The sequence below is a fragment of the Leptodactylus fuscus genome, chromosome 11 (genome assembly GCF_031893055.1).
Source record: "Leptodactylus fuscus isolate aLepFus1 chromosome 11, aLepFus1.hap2, whole genome shotgun sequence".
Classification (NCBI taxonomy): domain Eukaryota; kingdom Metazoa; phylum Chordata; class Amphibia; order Anura; family Leptodactylidae; genus Leptodactylus; species Leptodactylus fuscus.
In genome coordinates, this window is record NC_134275.1 from 13,659,974 (window position 1) to 13,675,537 (window position 15,564).

A 15,564-nucleotide genomic window follows, 5' to 3' on the forward strand; every position below is an offset into this window, starting at 1 on the left:
CCCTGTAATGAATGTGCGCACAGGCCAAGACGTTCCTAAAATGATAATGATAGTTATTCTCTGGCCTGGAGAAGGCGCTCATTTTCTGGCCGGCAGCTGTTCGCTCGGCAGGAGAAAGCCATCATTGTTCAGGAGAATCTGCCATATTACACAGTGCGGTATATATGTAATTAGACCTCATGTATACAGCCGTAGTATGGCTCCTTTATGTACGGTGCTGTAATAGGGCACCCATGGAGAGGAACGAGGCCTCCTTACATCTATATAGTTGTATTGTAATAAATGGCGTCGCTACCAGCTGTGTCTCCCCGTAACACATTGTACATAAGATATATTATATACTTAATAACCTGATGCAAGACGTAAGTCATTCCAGGCTGATGTAAGTCAGTGACACATTTGCCGCAACACTTCCATTATTGTTACGCCCCTTATTCGTATAACAGTGGTCGCAGCACGTGGCCATTTTTATAACCACCATAGACTTTAATTGCCATCTACTGAGCTCTATAGGAAAAGTGGGCAACAAATATCGGCAAACAGGGAACATGGGACCACTATTCTTATGATCGTCTCAGAAGGTGACACGTTATTGGTTATTAAATGGTACCCAAGTGTGACTCCGAATTATACACTGCAAGCTGTTGGGCCCCAATGTGAAATATGTAATGTGGCCCCCACTTACCATGTGCAATACTTGTTGTAGTGAGGACTTTTGGCTCCCTGAGTCTCCAGGGACCGGTGGGAATTGCTACCTAGTACCCCTTATAATTATACTTGAGGGGTTGCAGAGGGTGCAGTCACACCCGGGCCCAGGAGCCTTAGGGGCCCCATAAGCACTGGCATCAGTATTGAGATTGCAGCTTCCATCTGGCCCATAAGCCAAGGAGACCCACAGATTCCCCAACCACACTAAGGTGGATTAAACTCCTCAGCACCCGGAACCATCACTATCAAGAATGTAGGGATCAGGTAGGGGGACAAAAGATAGCACCGGGGCCACAAGACTTTAGTTACACCACTGCCCCTGTTATAGACCCGATGCAGTGACTTGAGACAAGACAAGAGCTAGTAAAGCAGCAGCCATAGATTATAGCACCGGTATCCATCGCCGCAGTCCATCTCAGCAGACTGGCGAGGTAACCGCACACATCATCCAGCAGGAATCTAGAAAATCTGTTTATTCTATGATTATTTTGGCTGAGAACGCAGTTCTCTCTCGCATCCCAATCACAGTGAATGGCGGCCCCTTTTTTGGACTTATAAGCCTAAACTCCCACCTATAGACCGTATATACTGCCCTGATGGCACACAGTGCCTGATGGATGCCAGCGATGCGCCCTGTATTTCATAGGCACCAGTCCCTGCCACTTCCTTATCCCCCTCCGCCGATTTCATGGGCACATATACTCTGATCCCTTTACGAGCTGACAGTCTTGGGGGCCAAGACGGATTTAGCATAGAATCCAGAGAATGTGTGCAATGTAAGACGGAGTTGGAAAAGAGCCTTTAAAGGGGCATTTACTGCAATATTATAAAGTTTGCTATATTTGCCTATATTACTGCAAGTTTGATGAAGAGTTAGCAACCATTGAACCCTGCTCCATAGGAATATATACAGATTTATGGGGTTATCGTCCCCTTCATACCCATGTGAAGAAGCAGACGATTTATGTCAACCTATAGGAATTGGTTTTACGATTTTAATCTGTGGTTCTATAATAAATCACATAAAATATTAAAACACAATCTCAAATCCATAACAGTACAAATACATTGTTTCTTCCCTTCTAACACTTCCCAACCCTATAGAAAAAATCCCCCTCCCCCGTTCCCTCCCCTGTTATTGAAAATACTGCAAGAAGCTCCAGTTCAAGTGGTCGGTGAGCATTAGAGGACAGGGCAATAGGTAGACAGGTCCGGTGACAAGGTCCGGTCCATCTTGCTAGGAGACTTAGGACGGACTTGCTGCATCTTGTGCAAATATTGCAGTTTTATCTGAGTCATTTCTTTGCCCTTCACAGTCAAAGCATAAAATGTCCTAAAACCGACCCCCCTATCTGCAAATGTCCTCCTCCGCCAGGTAACTCAAGTCTCAAGTCTCCGGTGGTGTTTGGTGATGCACTGGCTCTAGGATGTGGTGCAATGTTCCTTCTCTTGGCTCCCCGGGGCCCGTTTTATAAGACTGTCCCCTGTTAGCAGAGTGTTCATCTCATTCTGCCGGTGCTCCTTATCCCGGAAGGAGTCTCCGTGCCTCTGCCGTCTGTGGGTGCAGGCCTTACCAATAAGAAAGAAAACTTCTGCTACATTTAGAACAATGCAGATTCCAGAAGCGGTGAGCATGAAGACGGTAAAGATGGTTTTCTCGGTGGGGCGAGACACGAAACAATCCACTGTGTTTGGGCAGGGGTATTCGCTGCATTTGACAAGTCTGATCATGGCGTAACCAGGATAGATGAGGTAGAAGATGTACATGAAGGCCACTTCAAAGATGATCCTGAAAATCACGCTCAGTGTGTATGTCCACCACAGAAGGCCTGAGATTCGGATCTTCTGCTTCTTGACTTCGGCGAGTTCTTTAGGATCGTCATGGCCGCTCATCCGTAAGCTCCTCTTCTCCTGGTGCTGCAGATGAGCCACGTGCATGGCCACAAGAAGCGCGGGAGTGGAGACGATGATGAGCTGCAGGGCCCACAGGCGAATGTGAGAGATGGGGAAGAAGTGATCGTAGCAAACACTGTTACATCCAGGCTGTTGGGTGTTGCAGATAAATGACGATTTTTCGTCTCCCCAGACGGTCTCTGCAGCCACGACAAGGACCATTATACGGAAGATGAAAACCACAGAGAGCCATATGCGCCCGATCCCTGTGGAATGGCGGTTGACGCCACTCAAAATGCCGTACAATCCCGCCCAATTCATCGTGTATCAGTTCTGCGGACAAAACAGATAACAACATGAATACATATAGAAATATTTTATATTATATATTAGATATTTATATTATATTAGATATATTTTATGAATCACATTCTCACATGTGTTGCTAAATTTTTTTCAGAAATATTGTTTTAGATTGTGTTGCGGAAATGCAGCTTTTTTGTTGCAGATTTTGCTGCAGTTTTTCGAGCCAAAGCAAGGAATGGATTGAGTACAAGATAGAAGTATAAGAACTTCCTATAGATTCCCCATTCCTTTTGTAGCATTCTTGGCTTTGGGTTGAAAAACTGCAACAAAATCTGCAACAAAAAAAGCTGCGTTAATCTGACGTAATTTTCTCAGGTAAATCTTCTCCTCTTTGCATGCAATTTTTTAGGCTGACCACTAGGGGGCCCAATGCTGAACTACAGGCTGTCACTTTGAGCTGCCACTGAGCTGCCAGACAGTTCTGCGTCCAGCGACCTTTATAACATGGAAGCAATGCTGAAAATATAGAAATTGCTGCAATTCTTGAAAACTAGGCCAAGTATTTATTATTATTATTATTAGATTTCTTTTTTATTATTAGGACATGGATAAATAATGAAGTAATGGAAGAAATATTGTGCAAACAAACAAATGCAAATAAATGAGGCTGATAATAAAGGGATAAGAAACTGAGAACAAACTGATCATAAACAAACAAGGTAGAAATAGGTAAGAATAAGGTTAAAATACCAGAGCACAAGTGAGGTTTGTAAAGTTAAACATGTAGATGACAGTAAAGAAGTGATGATCTATCCTAAAGACAAGTTGCTAATATAAGATCAATGGGGGGTCTGATGCCCGGCACCCCTACCGATCAGCAGTTCTCAGTTGCTGATATACATAGAATGGATCAGGAAGCAGATAGCGCTGTTCTCTGTATAGTGGCCAGACCTGGTACTGCAGATCAGCACTCATTCATATGGACTGAAGCTTAGTTGCAGTGACTCAGTTCAACCACTACACATATAACAGCGCTGTCTGCTCCCTGCTCCATTCTCTGTATAGTGGCCAGACCTGGTACTGCAGATCAGCACTCATATGGACTTGAGCTTAGTTGCAGTGACTCAGTTCCGCCACTACACATATAACAGCGCTCTCTGCTTCCTGCCCCATTCTCCATATATCAGTTACAGGCTTGGAGAACACTGATATAAGTGATGTGTCTTTCAGATATTTATTTTTAACCCAGAAATGTGAATGGTGGAGTCAGTGGCAATAGCTGTTGGTCACATGATAAGACTTATGGTCCTAACACTGTTTTGGGATATTTATATGGGCGCCATAAATGGGACAGAGATCTCTAAGGTCTTTATAGGTCTGGTCTTCTATTTCCTAACCATAAGGGTCACAGTCACTTGAGGCCATGTATACAAACATATAGGAAATGTGTAAGAGAGGTGTTAGGGCTTTTCAATGTATGGATTAGGACTATACTCATAACTTTAAGAAGGTTTGCACAAAGACCACTGTAGTCCTTGAGGCCATTTTTTAAGCCAGAGCCAGAAGTGGATCCCATAGGAAGGCGAAGGATAAATCCTTAATATTCTCCATTCCAGATGAATTCACTTCTGACTTTGGCTCAATAATGGCATGAAAATCTGGAACAAAAACTGCAGACCCCCCTTCAAAATATGCTTTGTATGAACCCATCCAGAGTCGTCCCATATAATCCTGGTCACCCCTATGTAGCTTCGCAGGGGACATTAGACTAGGAGTAGATAGCGGCTTGTGTGACTGATGCAACGTTCAGATGATTCAAGTCTTGTGACTTTCTCCCCATAGAAGTGACAAGTGACATTGTATCATAATAGCAGAACAACGTTACTATTAACTAGGAGGAGAAAGAACATTATGTAACGTGAGGTGTGTTATCGCCTAACACGGTGTTATCTGGGTCTAACCTAATACAAATCACATTATTCATCACCAATTAAATTCGCATTTTCTTAGCAATATCTCAGAGTCTATTTATAACCCCACAAGTCTTTCTTTCCAGGAGTTTGCTCCTTACCCTATTACTATAGATGGGTTTATGATGCTCTTGTACTATTTCTCCAACATATTGTGCATTATTATTTAATACAAGGAATCTAAAGGATTGGATTCTGGATACAAGGTATCGGTACAAATGACACTGACAATCCCTGACTCCATCCCTGTCCTGTGTCACATCTGGCAACTGTTGGGTTAATAGGAGTGTATTTTGGAAGACTCGACCCTGCAAAGTTACTATGTGTTAGACATAGAAAGCGAATAACTGGGGCTCACACTGATAACTAAAGTGGCCCTACAGATGGAGGAGCCCACAAATAAATCCCTGTATTAATACAGGGTGCAATAGAGATACGGGACTGTATTTTCCAGGGACACCATAGCAGATAGAATGGATTTATACCTCTAATTCTAGATTATTCGCTGACTGAGGACCATTCTTAGAGCCAGGCTGGGGGTGACCGGGATCTGATTAACGTTGACCTCAGTCCCCTTATAGGCAATATTTGGCTGCAATGGGCTTTATGTCACTTTATCACCTACAAGAAACCTTATTAGTTTTTGATTTTTTATACATTTTGCACTTTTTCTCTCTTTTACATCTTATAAATCCAATCTTGAAACCCACATAAGAAGCCCCATAGTCACCGCATGGGAACCGACCTACAGCATGGAAATCGTGCGTCACATTGTAACAACTGGGGATTGGGGCCAAGCCATGCAAGTGAATGCCGTATACTGCTGAGCAGATCTGTATATAGTATACTTGTATCCAGGAGAGCTATTACATTACTATAGATTATTTTGTAGCAATATATTATCCTTTACCTATATACACTCCACTTGAACATCAGACAATATACAGGACAATATACAGGACCTATAACGCAATTATTACAATAAACTGTACAAACATTGACAAAATGCAACAATTAGTAAAACAATAGGAAAATTGATATTTTATATAATATCTAGTAAATGGTTATACCTAATTATACTAACGTATATAATGCAACGTACCTTGTACTGATCCCAACTCCTTAACTGGCCCAGAACGTCCCCACAATCGCTCCCGCCATACCAAGCGACAATAAGCAAACTACCTACACGGAAACTCAGCGTTCCACTCACAAGCATTGAGTAAGCTAAAAGCTATCCTACAATACGCGCTCCGTGACTAAGCGTTCACCAGTGACGTCTCACATGAACACATTGACCAGTTCAAGACATTTGCCATAAATCTATTGCAGTTTCATTGACCTTCCACTCCCCACAACGCCTGTTACCCTCCACTCCCTGACTCTCCAGACACTCACTGAAGAATGAAGAACGACAGGTTTTAGAGGCTTTGGTGTAAAATGTCACCTGTAGAAAACTTTACAAGGAAAACGAAATTATAAGAGAGAGGACAATACAGTGATGGGGCTGTAAATGGCGGAAACTAGCGGCATCCTGAACGCCATCACTATGGGATAGGTTGTGCGCTATTTTGTAGACTGGGGCTACGAGGGATGGCAGCAAAGTTTAGAGTATAGGAAATCTTAATATGGAACATAATATATTGGGCCGATACACTTTGTAACTCGTAATAAAGGTCTATCAAGTAGGAACCCAAATAAGGCCAAAGAGGTGATGGAAACGTCATCCCATCCAATCCCATCCAGAACACTTACCAATTCTCGGATTAAGAAGCCACTTGGTTACCGGTTCTCATTGGGTTTACAGTCTCTTCCCTTCCCAATTCTGGATTTCAGCCTCTTTCTGTGTTGGTGTCTTCTAATTTTTGTCCCTTGAATTCCGAGTCAATGTTTCCCTTCTTCTTTGCTCCGGTTACATTCCTTTACTTGACAGTCCCGTCATCCTTTTATCCCACTTTCGCTCGCTTACCTTTAGGCATTCATTCCCTATTTCCCTTTTTTTCACGTTGGACACCTAGTCTTTTTTGACACTTTGGGCTGTCCCCTCTAGTCCCTTTGCTGTGTATAAGAGTCCCTCACTGCTTGTAAGATTTTCTCTTCTTCTCCATCCTCTTGCTCCCCCTGTCACACTGTCTTTCTGCTGGGACGCCACACAATGCCTCCTTTCTCACTTTCGGTAACATGTTACCATTCATTCTGCTCAGACTTCCGCCCACCGGATAGTCACAATGCGTCTTTTTCCCGACCAGGACAAGAGAATCATAAGCTAATTAGTAACCCCCCCGCCCCATCCTCCTGATTGTTCTGTCAGTCCTCCAGGCTTTGCACTGGCTCGTGAGCTCAATCCCCCTTTTATTTCCCCCATTATCTTCATCTGATGGTGACTTGGCTGACTCTACTGCGGCGGATGTCAAGTAAAGGAATGAACGCCATGGGCCCATGACACTGGTTGGCCTTACAACGTCATTCTAACAATGGCATACATGTGACATCTATTGCAACGAGTCCTTCATCCCACCAACATGCACCAAAGCCCCCCAAAGCTAATATGTCTTACCTGATGTCTAGTGTTTAAAGGCCAGGCACCAGGACACAATGCTAGGTCAGAGACAGCCGGGTTCTTGGCACTCTGGGGATAATGTAGGCAGCACAACGGCACAAATCAAATGTTTCCTCTGCACTGACACTGCAATTCTTCCCTGGACCTTTATACCCTTGGCTGTTAATTAAACTGCTCTCAATCCTGATAACCCAATCTGCCCTATGTTTACTCAGCTTAGTAAGAAAAATAGGGGCAGGACTTGCTTTGTGTCACTCATGGCCAGATACACCAAAGTTTGTCCACTCCCCCCACTGACTTCGGTCACATTGTATCTTTTCTAGCTGCCATTCCGTAACAATAATACAAACATGGATCCACGTTCTTCTGTTCGGACATGGTCACATCCTATCATATCCTATCCAGACAATGTTATATCTTTCCGTCCACTTATGAAATTCCAATATCCATCGTCATCTGAAGATGATCCATTTTTTTTGCTAAATGATACAATTCTTGTTATCCAGAAATGCCCCCCCCCCCCCCAATACTATCTGTATTCTATCTACATATCCCCATACAATACAACATCGTTCCATAATGGAAAGTCAACTTGACATGGAGACGGGTGGGAGATGGAGAACAATTTTAATACCAACATTGGTTGGCTGCTTGTATTTTCCTAAAATAAAAACAGGCTACAAATAGACAATAATGGGGACAGAGATTACATTAGAGCAGAAGTCTAAGTATAGTCAGATTGGGAAATTTTTGTTTTTAAGGTGGCAAATATCAGTGAAAGTAGTAGTATGCTCATGTGTCACCAAGGCTACTTTTGGGTAGTGTACATCTTGGTGAGAGATTGTTTTTTAAAAAAATAAATAAAACGGTTAGTGCTATTAATGGGTTGATAAATGCACCCATATACAGTCTCTGGGAGCTGCTTGTATCTTCTGCATTTGTTCACATGGTTCAGCTTCCTGCTATGTAACTTCCACACTAGATCCCTCTCACCTCACTCCCCCCATATAGGGCTCACAATGTACATTTTTGTTTTTCCTATCAGTATGTCTTTGTACTATGGGAGGAAATCCACAGAAACACGGGGAGAACATACAAACTCCTTGCAGATGTTGTTCCTGGCAGGATTCAAACCCAGGACTCCAGCTCTGCAAGGCTGCAGTGCTAACTACTGAGCCCCCATGTTGCTCCTTGGTGAGAGAATGTTGACTGATAAATATGCGCCAAGGGGGAGCATCACTAGATTGGACTGAGATGAAGCAGGATGGTCATTTCAGCAAACTGCCCGCCATATGTGCCATTCTGACCTAACAGTTGGGAGCAATGGCTACATGAAGGCCCGCACACACAGTGCTCCAAATGGCCAACATCCTTCAGTAGGAGGGATCAGTCTCCTTGTCCACTTTCCATACATAGGTGACAACTTCATTATACACCCCTGTTCCTGCCCAGAGCATTTCCATTAGAGAATAGGTTAAAATTCTAATTAATTGTATTATTAAACTAACGAGATGTAAATATACTAATTACAGGTGGAGATACATCAGCATCTCAGTAAGACTAAGGCCTGGTTCATATTGGGTTTACATTGGGGACCCTCCCCGAACGGAATACTCAACGCATTAAAAAGTGGTGAGCAATGAAAGCGCATGGACCCCATAGACCATAATGGGGTCCATGTGTTTTCCGTGCGGTGTCCGCACGAATCATGGGGAGAGAAAAGTACATCAAGCACCTGATCTAAACTGTGATAGATTCGGCTCCTACATCTGCCCTATTGAATGCCCCAGTATGGGCAGAGATAATACCTATACACAATGGCCAGTAGTATAACATTTAGTCGCTTCTTGTCTTTACAATTCTGTCCCAATCTGGTCAGAACTTTCTTATCATTTATCCTGTTTGCAGTTTTTAATAGGATTAAAAATGTGGTTGAAGGGTGAGGCGGACGGACAATCGACCCGGCCGGGGAGGGGGTGTTCACTTTACACATTAACAAAATAGCTTGAGCTAAACCCCTCTATGGACTTTACCCTTTACTCTGCTATGAGCAGAATAACCCATTACAAAGACAGAGGGGAGGAGATATTAGGACACGAACCTGCACCGCTGCTCCCCCATGGTCAGTAGTCGGATATTCCTGTATTTCTAGGTTGTTTTTTTTTCTTTTTTCCTAGTACAAGTTAACCCCAGAAACATCTCTAAGTATGTGTCTATATATATATATATATATAATTTTCTGTTGGATTCCATATGAATCGGAGGAAAAAATGTAACATATCATAGAGACAGACTTGTAGCAAAATCCGCACCTAGGCCCCACTGACCAGATGTGTTACCACCATATTGCCACTAACCAGTCCATTCTGCTGTGCATGGAGTTCACTGCTACCCTTGGGGCCATATTAAGGTTGCTTGAGGCCTGTGTCCCCGAACCCTATGTGACTCAGGACAAGTGGCCCTGCTTGTCTCCTGTCCTATCTTCTAAAGTCTACACTCACCAGCCACTTTATTAGGTACACCATGCTAGTAACGGGTTGGACCCCCTTTTGCCTTCAGAACTGCCTCAATTCTTCGTGGCATAGATACAACAAGGTGCTGGAAGCATTCCTCAGAGATTTTGGTCCATATTGACATGATGGCATCACACAGTTGCCGCAGATTTGTCGGCTGCACATCCATGATGCGAATCTCCCGTTCCACCACATCCCAAAGATGCTCTATTGGATTGAGATCTGGTGACTGTGGAGGCCATTGGAGTACAGTGAACTCATTGTCATGTTCAAGAAACCAGTCTGAGATGATTCCAGCTTTATGACATGGCATTGCATTATCCTGCTGAAAGTAGCCATCAGATGTTGGGTACATTGTGGTCATAAAGGGATGGACATGGTCAGCAACAATACTCAGGTAGGCTTTGGCGTTGCAACGATGCTCAATTGGTACCAAGGGGCCCAAAGAGTGCCAAGAAAATATTCCCCACACCATGACACCACCACCACCAGCCTGAACCGTTGATACAAGGCAGGATGGATCCATGCTTTCATGTTGTTGATGCCAAATTCTGACCCTACCATCCGAATGTCGCAGCAGAAATCGAGACTCATCAGACCAGCCAACGTTTTTCCAATCTTCAATTGTCCAATTTCGATGAGCTTGTGCAAATTGTAGCCTCAGTTTCCTGTTCTTAGCTGAAAGGAGTGGCACCCGGTGTGGTCTTCTGCTGCTGTAGCCCATCTGCCTCAAAGTTCGACGTACTGTGCGGCGTTCAGAGATGCTCTTCTGGCTACCTTGGTTGTAACGGGTGGCTATTTGAGTCACTGTTGCCTTTCTATCAGCTCGAACCAGTCTGGCCATTCTCCTCTGGCATCAACAACGCATTTCCGCCCACAGAACTGCCGCTCACTGGATGTTTTTTCTTTTTTGGACCATTCTCTGTAAACCCTAGAGATGGTTGTGCGTGAAAATCCCAGTAGATCAGCAGTTTCTGAAATACTCAGACCAGCCCTTCTGGCACCAACAACCATGCCACGTTCAAAGGCACTCAAATCACCTTTCTTCCCCATACTGATGCTCGGTTTGAACTGCAGGAGATTGTCTTGACCATGTCTACATGCCTAAATGCACTGAGTTGCCGCCATGTGATTGGCTGATTAGAAATTAAGTGTTAACGAGCAGTTGGACAGGTGTACCTAATAAAGTGGCCGGTGAGTGTATACCAGTTACCAACCACAGCCAACCAAACCAATGGCTTCCGTAGACCTCAGTGGAGTCACATGCGTGTCGGGCCACCAGAGGTATGCATTGTATATACTAATCAAGTGGATTGTGACTACTAGGTCTGTGTGACCACACTGGCCTGGAAAAGTTGGTCTGGTAGGCACCGAGCTAGAAATAAAGGCTACAAGGGCCAGTGATTGGAAGAACTACCTTGTGCAGGTAAGATGGTTGGCACAGACCCACTGGGCCCTCACGATGGCAGAGAACCTGTAGCATGTGCCCTGTGTGCCTTCCCTTTAATCTGGTCATAGCTCATTATATACCTCATTATATATGCAGTGATGGGTTCACTAAATATACTCGCTAGCACCATGTTTAGATTGGAATAAAACTTTCTAGGTTACAATATGTGGACACACCTTTGCATTAAAAAAATTTTTTAAAAAAATTCCCCTGGGCAGGATTCAAAACCTAAATTTTTTTTATTATTTCATTATTTATGGAGCGCTACTTCCCTCGAGGTTTCATAGAATTTATAATGTCTATTCTAGAGATTGACCACTGTCTTTTATCAAGATACAGCTAAAACTTGACCTGATCAGGACAACAAAGAAACAGTATCATGGGCTAGTTGACCCCAGAACATGTGACCTAGGCTAAGGCCCCACGCGACGTCCCCGGTTCTTCCCGCAGCACTTTAAACAGAAAGTTTGCAGAGTTTCTGTTAAATTATACCTATGGGGAAACTGCCAGCGTTTCTGTAGCTATAATTGACTTGCTGCGATTTCCAAAACCGCAGCGGTTTTGGAAATCACGGCGTGTCGGCACAGCGGTTTTTACTACAAGGTGGGCATGGCATTTGCCAGAATCCTATCCACTTTGCCCATACTGTACTGGCGTGGGCAAATCGTTGCGTTTCTGTCCCGTGGGACCCCGGCCTTAAGCCACTTTCCGAATGCATAGTACCCGAGTGACTCAGTTCAGTACATCTTGGCTCAGTTTGCAGTTTACAAAATTCACAAATCTTTTGCACAGACATATATGTATATTAGTGGTGCAACTTATCAGTGGTAATACTGTAGTCACCCCCTAAAAGCCAAAAGATGGTAGACTTTTTACTGCTATAACAGCATACCTCCCAAACTTCAAAGGACAGAAAGAGGGACAAAATACATGGTGAGCATAGCACCCTGTGGCAAATTTAGCTCCACCCACGTGTAAATTGACTCCTCCCATTCCGATCAATCTTTGTGCTCCCCACAAAATAACCCTAATGTTATATACCCCCACGTTATAATATTCTCCTCAAATTGACCCCACAGTATAAAGTCTCCTGTATAATGTCTCTTGGTGAACCCACAGTTTAATATCCCCCTCCAGCTGCCCCTAGTTTAATGTTGCCCTCCAGCTGCCCCAGTTTAATGTTGCCCTCCAGATGCCCCAGTTTAAACTGGGGGCAACTAGAGGGGGACATTAAACTGGGGCAGTTGGAGAGGGATATTAAACTATGGAGAAGCTGAAGGGTACATTAAACTGTGGGGTTAGCTGGTGGGGATGTTAAACTGGGACAACTGGAGGGGGACAATAGTGTCCCCCTCCAGCATCCCTCAGTTTAATGTCCTCTTCCAGTGGTCCCCATTTTAATGTTCTCCTCCAGCTACCCCTGGGTTTAATGTCCCCCTTCAATGGTCCCCAGTTTAATTCCTCTCCATCTTCCCCCAGTTTAATGTCCCCCGCCGTCTGCCCCCAAAGTTTAATGTCCTTCTCTATCCGCCCACAAAACATAATGTTCCCCTCATATGCCCCCCCAGGTTATTTTCCCCCTCCATATGCCCCCAGTTTAATGCCCTTCTTCATCCGCCCCCACATTTTAATGTCCCTCTTCATCTGCCAAAGTTTAACATAACAAACACTGATACTCACCTCTCCTTGCCCCCCTACTGTTCTGTCTCAGGTTTCTTGTCCTGCAGAGGGAGCTGTAGACACGATGTGAGTGATGTCATCATATTGCACTTCCAGCTCCTGGGGCCAGAGCATGCAGGAGAGCAGTGGTGAGGCTGTCCGCTCCTGCCGCACCACTGTATTCAACTCATCTGCATCATCTGCTGTTGACGGATCCCATTGGCTTGTAAAGTAGACCACAGAAATTCATGCACTTAAAGGGGATGTATAGCTAACTACATTGACTTAAAATGGAATGGGAGAGAGATGAAATTCTGCGGATCTTGTAGCCATGAATTACAGAATTACTTACTGAGTTACAGGACTCGTCACGAGTTATTCACAGAACGCCCACAAGGAACTCTTTTTTCCATTTTTGTGAATGACAGTAGAATCGCAGCACAGACAGAAAATGTAGCGAGCGTTATTTACTGAAATATATACATGTCACAGCAGCGTCATAGTAAGAAAGGATCAACACTGGACGTATTGTCTTATAGCCCCCAAATAACAGGTTTTTGTCCCATTGGCTACACAGGACGTATTTACACTGGCAGCTCTCCATAGGTCACATTGTACTGTATCCCACATGGCCGTGCAGATACTTTCCACTGTCTCGGCTTCAGCCATGCACGCCCCGGTGAGCCGCACTTCTTCCCACACATATGCCGGTGACGCATTGCTATACGAACATACAGTGACACAGTGGGTGTGACAAGGGATGTGGTGATGCACAATTCTACGTACAATGTGATATGGAGAGAAGTTTTGCTCGGGAACGAAACTTTGTCAAGATCTGTAGGTGTGGACTATTTAGATTTGGAGGAGTCAAGATAATAGAATAAGATCTAGGTACAGGGTTAGGCGCACACTATAGCAAACACTATGAAGCTTGGCCCTTTAATGTTAGACAGTTTTGGGATTGTAATATAGTCAGGCCGGTCTTACACAGTGACAATTATTTCCCAATTGGAAACCAGTTTGTGGGGATTTTCCATCCACTGCAAAAAAAATAGTTATCTCACCCAATTCCAGCACACCATAAACAATTACCTCACATAATGAGCTTTGACTTGAAAAATGGTACAACACATAATACGGAAAAAGCACAAGTCAATTAAATCAGACAACCAATCAGATCAAATGTATATATATAAAATATATCAAAGAAGTTTTTTATTGAAATATTTGGTAAATAAATACCATAAAAACAGTTAATATAGCAGGGCAGATGGATATTGCCAAACACATACGAAAGAAAGACACAAAAGAATACAAGATGAAGACGCTCAGATGAACTATAGTCAAAAAAATGATGTCAAAGCTTTGTTATATCAATAGTGGAACATATCCACTGAGTGGCATGTATACAAATTTGATCATGCACCCCAAAATAAGTCTTATCACACAATCATAACAGTATATACTAACATTAACCCTGTGACTAACAGGCACAATACAAAAAGTATCTCAAAGAGAGTGTGACAGGTATAGTAAGCTATAATAGCTACAGCACCATGGGAGAAGTAGTAAGAATGCTATTGCACATGACTATCCATGTTTAGAAGTCGCACTTCACCAGGGCAAACACAAAGCTAGACAAACATCAATGATAACATTTTAAATACCTGTAGTCATATTGCTGAAAGATAAAGATAGTCAGCCGAACGTCCCCAAAGAGGATTACTGACAAGTAGAAGGACCACCCCTACGCGTTTCGCCACATAGATTGGCTTCCTCAGGAGGTCACCTATCAGAATCAGAATGAGATAGTGACATGGCTGATTTAATGTTTCATACATGTTTCATGTGTTTGGTCGGCTTTACACTAGTTTCACTTTTCAGATCCTCAAGTATAATGATCGGAGGCCCAGGGGAGGTGAGAGAACATAAAAAACAGTGTTACTTACCTCTCCTGACTCCAGCCAGGCTTCAGGCCTACTTATGTGACGTCCCACATGGTCAAAGCCTGCGTACTTATGCGTCACGACACAAGCCCCAGCTCAAGTGACGTCCTGTAAGTCATTGAAGATGGACGAAATCAGCAGTGAGTGCACAGGAGACAGGGAGAGGTAAGTAACCGTGTTTTTTATGTTTGTATCCTACCCTGGGTCTCCGCTTATTATACTCTGGGCCCATGTTAAAAGTTTGCCATTAGGCCCCGCCATTTCTACAATGGGTGGCATAGCAGGTAGTTTTTGCAGCATTTGTAACACCAATCTAGAACTCTTGAGAATTTTAGTTAACACAGAGTAGCCTTGAAGGTGGTATAATGGGACTGTGGCTAGTTATATGGGAATTGGGCATCATTCATGACTTGTAATATACCTATCCTATAGAATAGGGGCACACTTTTCCCATCTATAATTTAGTTTACACCTGTGGTCTGTGTCTCAGACGATAAACTTTGTACACACACACGATGAATATATAATGACAGTATAGCAATTTGACGTCATGAATCCA

The 15,564-nt window shown here is 43.6% G+C and overlaps 1 protein-coding gene across 3 annotated transcripts; it reads right to left on the minus strand.

The window, feature by feature from the left end:
* Positions 1–1,713: 1,713 nt before the first annotated feature.
* GJB1 (gap junction protein beta 1) lies at positions 1,714–7,543 on the minus strand. Of its 3 annotated transcripts, none has more exons than XM_075258805.1 (2): positions 7,435–7,543; positions 1,714–2,934 (listed from the first exon to the last, which is right to left on the minus strand). In XM_075258805.1, exon 2 carries the CDS (start codon positions 2,920–2,922, stop codon positions 2,131–2,133), a length of 792 nt encoding a protein of 263 aa, XP_075114906.1. In that variant the 5' UTR covers positions 2,923–2,934; positions 7,435–7,543; the 3' UTR covers positions 1,714–2,130. The 3 variants fall into 3 exon arrangements, with proteins under 3 accessions (XP_075114906.1, XP_075114907.1, XP_075114908.1); XM_075258806.1 differs by lacking the exon at positions 7,435–7,543 and adding an exon at positions 6,633–6,899; XM_075258807.1 differs by lacking the exon at positions 7,435–7,543 and adding an exon at positions 5,980–6,045.
* Positions 7,544–15,564: the final 8,021 nt, after the last annotated feature.

What these genes read in the sequence shown, in the direction of transcription:
- GJB1 (XM_075258805.1), bottom strand. Translation starts at nt 2,922, where the DNA reads ATGAATTGGGCGGGATTGTACGGCATTTTGAGTGGCGTCAACCGCCAT.